The sequence below is a fragment of the Geospiza fortis genome, unplaced genomic scaffold (genome assembly GCF_000277835.1).
Source record: "Geospiza fortis unplaced genomic scaffold, GeoFor_1.0 scaffold32, whole genome shotgun sequence".
NCBI lineage: Eukaryota > Metazoa > Chordata > Aves > Passeriformes > Thraupidae > Geospiza > Geospiza fortis.
The window spans coordinates 287,724-299,430 of NW_005054428.1; the positions used below are offsets into that span (position 1 = coordinate 287,724).

General features: G+C 46.5%; 1 protein-coding gene across 4 annotated transcripts in view; it reads right to left on the reverse strand.

Moving 5' to 3' along the window:
• Positions 1–11,707, reverse strand: part of LOC102037791 (lethal(3)malignant brain tumor-like protein 3) — a 32,415-nt gene that overhangs the window by 153 nt on the left and 20,555 nt on the right. For all 4 annotated transcript variants that reach the window (XM_031061853.1, XM_031061854.1, XM_031061852.1 and 1 more), the window contains 2 exons: positions 7,193–7,255; positions 1–3,911 (listed from right to left, as the gene is read on the reverse strand). The exon at positions 1–3,911 is cut by the window's left edge and continues 153 nt beyond it. In XM_031061853.1, coding sequence (XP_030917713.1) covers positions 3,783–3,911; positions 7,193–7,255 — 192 coding nt within the window. In that variant the 3' untranslated portion in view covers positions 1–3,782. The remainder of the gene's footprint in view (positions 3,912–7,192; positions 7,256–11,707) is intronic.

The window sequence follows — 11,707 nt, forward strand, 5'->3', positions numbered from 1 at the left end:
CCCTACACGTGCTTCCAGTTCAAGTAACAGGAATCTCCAAAATAAGCTGGCTCATCACATCATGGGGGGGATGTCAAAAACTTTAAAGCTCTCTGTGGTATAAATCCCTAAGTAGGGCATAAAAGTAGCAGGCAGGAAATCTTGTGCAGCTGAACTGGCTTATCCCTGGGCCAAGTGTTGGGCTTTTCCTTCAGCAGCAGAGTTTTGCTGTCAGCGATGCCAAATGCTCCTGTCCAACTTTAATGTGATTCATTACCCAGAGCTGAAATTTGCTGCTACTGGATTGCGGGGATGATTGTTGGTGATGGCACAGAAAAAATTTAACAGGACTCCCAGCCGAGAAGAAGAGAAAAAGAGAAAAATTTGATTGCTTTGAATTTCAAAAACAACAAAAAGGGAACAAAAACACAGCCAGGAGTAAGATTTTGAGGACTGGAAATTCCTAATTGCACAGCTGGCCCATGGGAACTTGACACAGCTCCGAGTTGCTTCTAAGGAATATATCTGTATTGCTAAGAGACTCCTGGGTTCAGCTGGGCCAACAACTGCTTCTTGCTGACATCCAGCAGACTCAAAATCCTCCCAACCCCAGGTGGCATTAACCAGCTTCAGATTTGCTCCCCACAGAGCCACAACTTTTGGATTTTTGCTTCAAAGTGCACATTTCAAATTACACAAGGCATCAGATAACCAAAGGCCTCTGCAGAGCCCTGGCCATGCCACAGGCCTGGAGCAGGACTGGGAACAGGCGGAGCAGAGTTTGGACAGGCAGCAGGAACAACTCACCGAGACACAGTGGAAAGCAGTGCTCCCTGACACAAGTGGAATGGCACCAGCAACCGATGAATTCCTAAGTTATGGGGCTAAAAGATGAGATGGTTTAGTTTTTTTCTATATTGTAAATATCAGGGAGTTTTAAATGTGTCCAGTGAAGACACTGGAAGTCTTTTTGTCCTGTGAAATTGCTGGATTTAATTGGAATACAGCTATATTTGGGAAAGGAGTGGGTAATAGATGTGTGCACATTCTTGCTCTGCAAAGACAATTATCAGATTACAAAAAAAGGCACAAGAAGCACATTCCTCCTTCTTTCATCCCTAAAAGGTTCCTCCTTCCCCCCTGCTGAAAGCACTGTGCTGGCTGTCACTGAACAACCTCCAAGTACACATTTTCCTCTTTGATCCAGCTGGCTCGGAAGCCCCAAGGATTAAAGATTTCTCTTCTGTGTGAATAATGTCACTGACTAGAATCTCATGGGTTGTTAGCTGATACTCTTCATCCTCCATCTATATATAGTAAAAAAAATGGAATTAGTATTATATTTTTGTTTATTGCTAGAGGCAATCTGCTGTCCCCCAAATCAGGCTCCCAAAGGAAGGAGGTGAAACAGAAAATCTGGAAGGACCTGCTTGCTTGAAACAAGAAAAAGGCAAAATTGCACTTGCCCCACCTGGCTGGGTGTCACAGAGGGGGAAACTGGGGCAAGGAAGGGCTCAGGATTATTTAGCAAGTCGGTGGAGAGCCAGGAATAAAACAGCCCAGCTCTGGATCTTCTGTTCCAGTTGTCAAGAAACAATTTTGCTTTGCCCAGAAGGTGATTTCTGTCAGAGGACAGGACATGCCACTTACAATTCAAGTCTTACTGTTGACACTGGATGTGCAGAGCGGGATAAAGGAACGTAACTCTTTGGTGAACATCCTGGTTATCCTACTAAAAATGTATTTTAATAAACTAAATTCACCCCTTGCCTAGTCCTTAACACTGCAATAAATTTCTCCCCTGCAGCTGCCTGGCTGATATTTAATGGTTCAGCTATTAAATATCCCACCAAACTTGTGTCTTCTCTGTGAAGGCCTAAAGCTCTTATTAAAAAAAATATGGAAACAAATTGTTCTAAATATTACTCCAGGACTGAATTGCTTCAGTGGTGTGGATTCTATTTACAATTTTAAAGAACCTTCTGCTTCAGACAAGTTCTTGTGACTTCTCAGCAGCAGGAGGGTTGGACAAAGCATGTGGGTGACACAGGAAGGGGGAACAAGTGTGTTCCTTGTGTCACCACACAGTCATGGACAGCGTGTTCGCTCTGTTCCTGACAGCTCCTGGGAAGCCATGCTGGTGGCAGAGATGCCAAGGGAGTTTGAGGTGCCTGTGGACGGATTACATCACCATGCAGTGCCCTGAGACACCCCCACAGCCTGGCAGAGGCTGAGGGCAGAACCTGCCTTTGGCAGCTCCAGGTCACATCCCCAGTGCTCCCACAGGTTCCCACACACAGGATTCAGCCTGGCAGCTATGGACAAAGGGCTGCAAGGGCTGCCTGAGCTGAGGTGGTTCTAGAACAGCCAAACAGCCATCAGGGAGAGTGGCCAGAGGGAGAGCCACGAGCTGGTGCTGCCAGAAGCAAGTGGAACAGTGCACGGAGCCCAGCAGGACTCACCACTCTGCCACGGGGAGAGGAGAACTCGGGAAGTGCCCGTGGGGAAACCTCCACCCCAGATGTCCATGGGATGCTCCTTAAACTGCCTCTGCTGCAGCAGGAACCACCCGTGCTCCCAGCCAGGAGAGCACAGGCTGCATGTGCAGGAACACAGCCCCAGGCTCCACTCCTTTCCCCCCACACAGCAGCTCTCTTTCTTTTGGCAAGTTCCCTCATTTTGCTGTTTAAGTCTTGATTCCTCTCCAGTCTCACATCCCTGTGTGCTCTGCCTGCTCCCCTCCCAGAGGCAGAGGAGCTGCTATCCTGCCCTCCAGCTCTCTGGCAGAACACATCCAAGTCCACCTCAGGGGGCAAAGGCCAAAGCACTTCACATTCATCAGTTTGGATGGTTCAAAAGAAAAGCTATTTGTTTCTAGGAAATCTGTTTGCACACACACTCTGGCCACTGCTGGCTTTCCAACTCCTATTCTTAGGATTTGGCAGACAGTGGAGAGGGCAAGAACAAACACACACCAATCCCCAAGTGCTCTTGATTGTGCCATTTTGCCAGATGTCCTGGTGCAGAAGGAGCTGCACAAAAGCACTGATGGTAGAATTACAGCTAAAACACATCTCTCTGTCTCCAGCAGCAGATGCCCTTATGGGATCTTTGCCTACCCAAAGCCCACCTGCACTGCCCTTGCCTCCTGACAGGGAATGACGGGAATGAGGACACTTTGCTTGCTGGCAGAACCAGAGCAAGCCATCCCTGATGGAAACCTGCTGCTCATGCTCCCTTCCTGCTGGGGTGTAAGCTGCCCAGCAGCCAAGGGTATCACAACAACCAGGATCAGTACGAAAAACTGGAATTTAACAATCAGTCCTGAAAAGGTCAGCTCCTGAGTCACATAAGTGAAGGATACGGGGGAGTTGCTTTGAAGCGCATCTTTTTCCTCTCTTTTTTATTACACAAAACACATTAATCTCGCTGGTGATCACTCAGTTTTTCAGGCACTATAACTGGACACAAAGCCAGTTTTACTCAAAACTTTCTTCTTGCTCCTGCAGCTCCACCAGTGCTACCCTGGATTCCCCTTAGAACTGGAGGTTTCTTCTTGATCTCAAAAAGAGATTGATATATCAAAACCAATTCAATTACAAAATATAATAATATCCTCTTCTTGGAAGTGAAGCTGCCCCATATTCCAGACTGTGGCAGGATTTTTATAACCACAAACCATTTTTACTAAATTCTACTTAAAATGCATCAGAGTCCCAATCCACCTCTCTGGTGTGTTGTAATGCTCATAGCAGAAGATCCATTCCCTGTCAATTCCTCCTGGATCTGCCAAAGGCCTTTTCTCAGTTGTCTTCTGCAGACTTGAACATGAGGATGGCATTGTAGATCTTCAGGGCAGGGCCCAGCTTGATGCTGAGTATTTTAACTATGTCATTCTGCTTGAGGAGCAGGAAGGCCTCACCATCAATCTGCTGGAGGTTGGAATAGAAAAAGGACAGGGATTAACCACCACGGGACAGGCAGGATTTCCACTTCTGGTCATTCTGGGATTCTTGCCTAGTTCTGGCCCCTACACTCCATGATGTCCTCCTTCCAAAGGACACAGACCTCATCTCACAGCACTCTCCCTAGAAATGGAGAAGCTCCATGTGTCCTGCCCACGGCAGAGGTAGAATGAGATGAGCTTTTAAGGGCCTTTCTAACTCCAACCATTCCATGATTCCATATGCTATACAGACTGAGGCATAGTGAAGATGCAATATGGCTGGAAAAACAGAGCCTCCTAATCCATCAACAAGGACATACATTTGATTAGATGCAAATTAAGCAACTGATGAACATACTAGCATGTGAAAATACAGGATACTGTAGGTAGCAGCAAGTAAAATCATGACACACTGTTTCTGGAAAAGGTTAAAAATTTACTCAAGCAAGAACATCCACAGAGACAACACAGATATAACTAATATAAACCCCAAATGCTGCAGGGAGGAAGCCAAAGATTAATGGACACAGACAAACAATAAGTGTCTCCCTAACTTATTCCATTAAAATCCATTTACAGAGACTGACAGCATCTCCTCCTCTCATTTGATGCTCACCAGTGCAGCACACAGCACTGGACAGTCAGCCCAGCCAGAGTAACAATTCTGCTATTTTTGTAGTCTTCCCAAATAGAATATTTTCAGATGTCAATGCCTGGTGCAAGAGGAAACACTGAGTAAACTCAGAGAACACATAATTAAAAGCAAAGAGCTGGGAGCCAGGAGATTTGGTTTTCCCACCTCTCACCACACAAGAGACCCTCAGCAAGTTACTTAACCTGCTACTGAGAGTAACTGGGAAGTTAACTCCTGCACTGGGAATGACAGCAGTGCTCCCAGACCACAGATGGCCACATCACGTCCTTGAATCTTATTTTCAAGCTGCCTCAAGTCTACACTGCTGCAATGAATGTGTTAAAAATAGCCTGAAACAAATAGGACTGTGCTGCTTAAATTAAATAATAGAGTCAAGAGGAGCAGAAAACTGCTGGAAAACAGTCCTACATTTCAAAATGGCTTTGTGTCCACTATTATTTATTCCTATGCTTCATTTTCACTGCACTTCCTTACACTCACTTATTTTAAACAGTCCTGCCCTGACCTAGAAGCAAGTCTGTGCTTTATTATTCAATCCTTTGTTCCCTCTTATTGGATAGGTTTTAGAATTCTGTGCGCAATTTGTTCTCTTCACTCCTAATGTAAGCAGCAACTTATCCCCCTCCAGCCCCCCAGCAAGGGAAGTCTGCAAGGGATTTATTTATCCTGGATATGAAGCACTTGGAGGCTGATCCTGGACAGTGTGGGGGAGTTCAGCTCTCCTGTCACTCACACCTGTATTCTGGCCAAACACAAACTGCTAAAAGGGTTTTAACTTCAAACTGACAATATGCTTTGAGCATAAACTGGAAAAACAACACAAGCTCCTTTAAATCAGGCTTAGGGAACCTCACTTTGAGACTGCAGAAAATACGGATTAGAACAGACTGTGGCTATAGCACTCTCAGAACCAGAAAGTATTCACTGTGTTCAGGACCAGAAGAAATAAAATACATGGAGAATGGCTGGATTTATCAGATTTGCTGGTACATCTCACCTCTGTATACACCTTCCCTAGAAATCCCTTTAACACAGCTACAGTGAAAGATGGGCTCATTTGAACAAATTTCACTATTCCCAATATATTCAGTTCATAAGTATTCTACTGTATTGTCACATTGTGGACAGTGCTTTTTGCAAGCCTCTATTTCTTTTGCTTACTATTTTGTGTGAGTCTGCACAGTTTTTAAAACAAGAGAAAACAAACCACAGATAGATAAATCCACAAAATGCACTGCAGCCTGATTCCCTCTGAAAGGAAGCCAGCTCTGGAGCAGACAGTGATCACAGACCTGCCCTTTCCAGTCACTGCCATGCAGGAGGAGTGGCTCCAGCCCTTCCCTGGAGCTCCTACAGTCACACAGGAGAGCTCTGAAGACAGAATCACAGAACCATGGGATGGTTTTGGTTGGAAGGAACCTTAAAGCTCATCTTGTTCCACCCCCTGGCACGGGTAAGGACACTTTCCACCATGCCAGATGACTCCAAGCGCTGTCCAACCTTGCCTTGGACACTTCTAGGATGGGGCAGCCACAGCTTCTCTGGGCACCCTGTGCCAGAGCCTCCCCACCCTCACAGGGAGGAACTTCTTTCTAATGCCCACCTTCCTTCAGGTTAAGGCCATTGCCCCTTGTTCTGTCACTCCTCATCTGAAGACCCTCTCCAGCTCTCCTGGAGCCCTTTAGACCCTGGAAGGGGCTCTGAGCTCCCCCTGGAGCCTTCCCCTCTCCAGGTGAGCACCTCCAGCTCTCCCAGCCTGGCTCCAGAGCAGACGGGCTCCAGCCCCTGGAGCATTTCTGTGGTCTCCTCTGGATTCACTCCAGGAGTTCCACATACTTCTGACACTGGTGCCCACAGCTGAAGGGAGCTCTGCAGGTGGGGAATGACCTGAGCAGGACAGAAGGAAAGAATTCCACCCCCATGAGCTGCCCACACCATGAGATGAGTCCAGGATAAGGCATCTGTGCAAATTCATCAGGGGCTCCTGAAGAACCTCTGAGTGATACCTGCATGTAAGTGGAAGCTGAAGCACCCAAGACATCCCTGTTTGTGATGTACCTACAGAGCTGTGCCAAAAACAGGACAGGCACACCCTGTGCCCATGGAAGTCTCCCAGAGGCCATGGTGAACACACCAGGAATGGGACCAGAGCCCAGCCCACGGCAGTATTGACAGGACACTCGTCACACAGGACATGGTCTGACTCTCCAACCTCTGCTTGTCGAACTAAAGGTTCCCCTCCTGCTCTCACCCCAGCCCACGGGGGAAGCCAACGATTCCTGGGAAACCCTGTGCCTGCCAGGCTCCCCAGGAGAAACAGGCACATGTCCTTATTAGAGGCAGCAGATGAGATCCTCACTAACCATTCCAACAGGGCATCTTTAGAGCAGTGCCAAGCCCATGGCACAACGGTCCAAGACAGGATGTTAAGCATAAGCTCCATGATTGGAACTGCAGGGGAAATTTAAAGCAGCAAGATGCAATTAGCCATGGCGGAATTCAGCTCCATGCTGAGGCTGCCACTGCTCTGCAATGAAAGGGCTGAGCAGGTCTGAGCTCTCTGCTGTAATTCCAGAGATCTGCAGCACAGGGTCTGGGCACACCCCACTTACCTCTTCCCTGAACACAGATGCTTGCTCTTTGCAGCCAGGTAAACGCTGGATAAAACTCACCACCTGCAATTGCATGTAAGAGAAAGAAAACACAGACAATTAAAATGAGACATCATCAAGAAAAAACCTCTAATTTGTGTATGAGAATTCCCTATGCAAGAATGTTTAAAACTTTAATACTCAAAACTCATTAATGAAGGATATAGATGGAAAACATTGCTAGGTTGCTGCTGCAACTCCTCTGCATATTTTGGTTACCACCAATAACTGCCCCTATTGCCATTTGACCATTTCTCTCCCTGTAAGAATCCAGCTTTTCCACTTTTCTAGAAGGTTCTCAGAGAATCAACATTATTTTTCCAGATAAAAAGTTATATATGGCTTAGACTACTTTAAATTCACTCTCAACTCCACTTTCTCTACAGTACTGTTGGAAAGTAAAACAAACATAAAAAAAGGATTTACACAGTTTCCCAAGATGACATGCCTCTAAGAGACAAGATAAACCAACTCAATGAGCACTGCTGGTTTACCAAAATGCAAAGGCAGAAGAGCTGGAAAGGAAGACGGAAGGCAGAAGAGAAGGAAAGGAGTTTTTGGTTTAATTTAATCTGTGCTGGGTGCACAGGATGCACGGAACCAAAAGGATTAAACAAATAAAAGTTAATTTTACATTTCACATTAGGGAAAACCTTTCTAGGCAAGGAATCTGTTAACATTTGGAATAATCTCCCTGGACTCATGCAAGCAGCCTGGGGTTACATTATATAACACCAAGGAGTGTGAGGAGTAGCCCTGTGTGCAGTCGAGGATGACTTAATGTGCATTGTCTTCTCCAGCTGCAGCTTCACTGGTTCACAGGAGATTTGTATATTGAGGCGTAATCAGATCAAACATCTCCTGTTAATTGGATGCCCCGTTGCAGGAGCAGCTCTGCTTCATGAGGCGTAACCATGTGAGTTGTTGCAGATGTGACATTTCTTCCCTGTACACAAACAAGCAGCTGGGAGGGGTCACTGTCAGATTCAGGCTCCTTTCAACTCAAAATTGTCAAAGTCTCTCCTAAATCACATCCCTGTACCTCCAGATCCTCCTACCCCTAGACTTGGAGTCAATCCCTCCCCTGCAGTTCCAGCCAGGCAGGAACGGGGCTCTCAGAGTGCCCTCCAGGTTTGCTCTGCCCTGGCAGGAGCAGCTCTGACTCCTGTGGTTTCTGTTATGTAACCTGAAAGCAGAGCATCCCTCTCCTTTGTCCTCCTCTTCCCCTCCATCTTAAAGGCAAACCCTAAAATCCACATCTCTGTTGGACAGTGACTCCAAATTTTCTTCTGCAGAAGTGTAAATATTAATAATCAATACCTATTAATAATCAATACCAAACCACTACTTTCCTTTTGAGTCCCCCTGTCTGCTAATAATTAAAACACAAATGAAAATCTTTTTGCCAGGTCTGGCTCCTTTGAGAATTTACAAGACAGTTGGACCCCTGGGGCAAGAGCTGAGTGCTCTTCAGTGTCTGTGGCACTGAGAGGCTGGCAGACATCTCCAGGGAATGAATAACCTGGGCTTGGCTTGTTCCTGCATCCTTCCCTGCACAACTGCTGCTGGCTACTGTCAGTGACACGGAGTGACAGACCTTTGATCTGCCCCAAAGTCCTTTGTAGGGACACTGCAAGCTCCCTGCGCCACTGGAGAGGCCTCTTGAGCAAACAGCAGCCCCGGGGTTTACCAGGAATGGAGAACAGAGAGGGAAGAAAGATGCAAGAGGAGAAAATGGGAGAGAAGGTCCCCTGGGCATGAGACAGACCCCACTGAGCCACAGAGACCGGCCTGGCTATCACTGCTGGGGAGGAGGGTTCCCAAACCAAGATAGGGCAGTTGAGGGAGGCTTGGGAGCACAAGAACAAAACACCACAGGAATCCAACACAACTCCACAATACTGGTAGGGAAGCCTTGAACCCTGAGAAAGGCCGAGACGGAGAGGGCTCAAAGTGAGGGTGGGACAGGTGTTGGACAGGGAACATCTCAGTGGGATCAGAGCTTTTCTAAAAGAAGGTAACAGTCTGCTGGCCCTTCCTGCTGTAACCATCCCATGGCTCAGAACTGCCTGCTGGAAACTCTTACACTCCCCAAGCACACTGGAGAAGTGAAAGGGCTTGAAAAAGAGCTTTGTGCAATCCTGAGAACACCCTGGAAATTGGACACCACCCTTCTGGAAGGTGCTGATGTGTGGCAGACACACTGAGATCAGCACAGGATTGATGGCCCTGGTGACAAGGCAGCCCCACACTGCACTCCTCCAACAGCTACTGCAGGACTGGCCCCTCTGAGGCCACAGAGAGGAGCTGGGTTAACTGGGATTTCGAAATCCACTTACACTTGGCACAAGGACAGTCCCCCCACCCGGGGTACTGGCATTTGAAGCAGGATTAACTAATGAACAATACAACTCTAGCACATCTTAATGTTCTTCTATGAGTCGATAGTCTGTGCTCTGAAAACATCACAGGAAGCTTTCAATAAATACCAAAGCTGCATTAAAGTAACTACTCTTAGTGACTGCTCAGTGTTACCACGACTTTCTTAGCTTGAGGGCCCCTAAATACTGCTACTGCTGCTCCTCTGCCATTTCAGCTGCTCCCAACCAGCAGAGAATGAAAGGAACGTTTTTTTTCCTTAATGTGGGTTTTATAAAATAAAAACAGTTCTTCAGCCTGAAACCAAAGGAGAATTTTACACCCCCATTGCTCCTGTTTCAGATCAGCACAGGACTCCTTTGGACTCCTTCAGGACTCCTTTGTGCAGCAGAGTTCAAAGCACAACCCAACAGCAAATGTTTGCCCTGCAGGATGTTGGGAGCCCAAATGCCAACAGACCAAATGTACTTTGGACACCCTAAAACACAGCAAGTCCTGCTGCTTTCAACTCCCAGATCTGTGGCTACATTGCACTGCACATGCTGATCCTCCAAGTGCTCAGAGAGAACCCAAATTGATTCCTCTGGGAATTTGGGATGAACATAATTTAAACCAGACGCACTTTACTGAAATTCAAGATACAACCTGTAATGACTTCAGCCAGTACATTGTGGTGCTGCAACTGAGCTTTTTAATGTGCCATTCACACTGCTACTGGCAGCCAAAAGTTCCCCAGTTGTTTCAGGCTGCAGCAGAGTTCAGTTTATTCTGGGTTTGAATCACTATATCCAGTGCCCTGCATCCATGTCTGTGGTCCCTGCTCACACTCATCTGTTATCAAACTAATATCCCAGTTAAATTTACACAGCAGTTGCTTTAAAGGTCAGCTGCAAAGGACAAATTTTATTTGGCTTGGATCCTGACACTGTACTGCCATGAAGCGGCCTCCTGTTTTATCCAAAAGAAAGAGATTTTGATTATCATGTCAGAGGATTATCTGCTTCCGACATTATTGATTTCATAAAAGACCTTTTGGAAAATCATTGGAAGCTTTCTCAAAAGGACAGGAACAGTAAATCTTTCAGAGATTTTTTTTTCCTCCAGAGTATGAATTTAATTCTAAGACATTTTTATTAAAAAGAGCAAAAAAACACAACCAAAACCCAACACTACCACCAAACCACAACAACTCAAGACAAAAAAGGACCAGGTTTTAAATCAGCACTAATTGCTCTGTCCCTTTTCCAGCTGCTGTGGTTCCCATCTCCCACATCACTGCAAATCCCACCAGACTCCTACCACTCCTCCAGCATGAAGAGCAAAGTCAAGATAGGATTTATTCGATGTTAAGAGGCACTTAGGGAAAATGCACTTTCTAAAAGTCTCTGAAGATCCTCTCTGCATCATGAGCAGCAGTACCTTTTTCCTGCTTTGCAGATTCTCTGCATCCTTGCAAGCACAACTCTATAGCACGCTTCTCTGGAATTAAATGCCCTGCAATTAAGCACCAGGATCCAAATTATAACTATTTCCCAAGCACAGAGAGAAATATTTATGTCCAACGCATCGAGGCAAAAACCAACTACTCAGCACACAAAACACTCTGGCTTTTTCACACACCACCTAATTACAGGAGACATCTCAAGAGCTGGAGAGACACATCTCCAGCTGCACAGCTACCTCTGCCAGAAATCAGGTCAGGCTGTGGGCAGTTTTGTTCCCAGGGAATCAGGCAGGGAGATGCAGCAGGAGTGGGCATGCACAGTGCAGTCTGGAATTCTCTGCACTATAAAAGTGAATCAGCAGCAAAGTCACAGGAGAGGGGGAGGGAGATCAGAGAAAGGGAATCTGCTGTCAGAATGATGCTTCAGGCATGAGGACTGAGAAATCGAGGGGTAAATACACAGAGGGAGGGAGGGAGGGAGGGAGGAAATCCTTTTGAGGGTAATAAGCTGTGGATACCACAGGGTTAACAGGGGTCCTTCCCCTCCCTGATAAAGGGTCTTGAGTCTAACTTCCAGCTGAGTCAGCTGTGGCACACGCACAGCAAACAGAAGAGCACTGCCTAGGAGAGGGAAGGAAATAAAGATGTCTCAC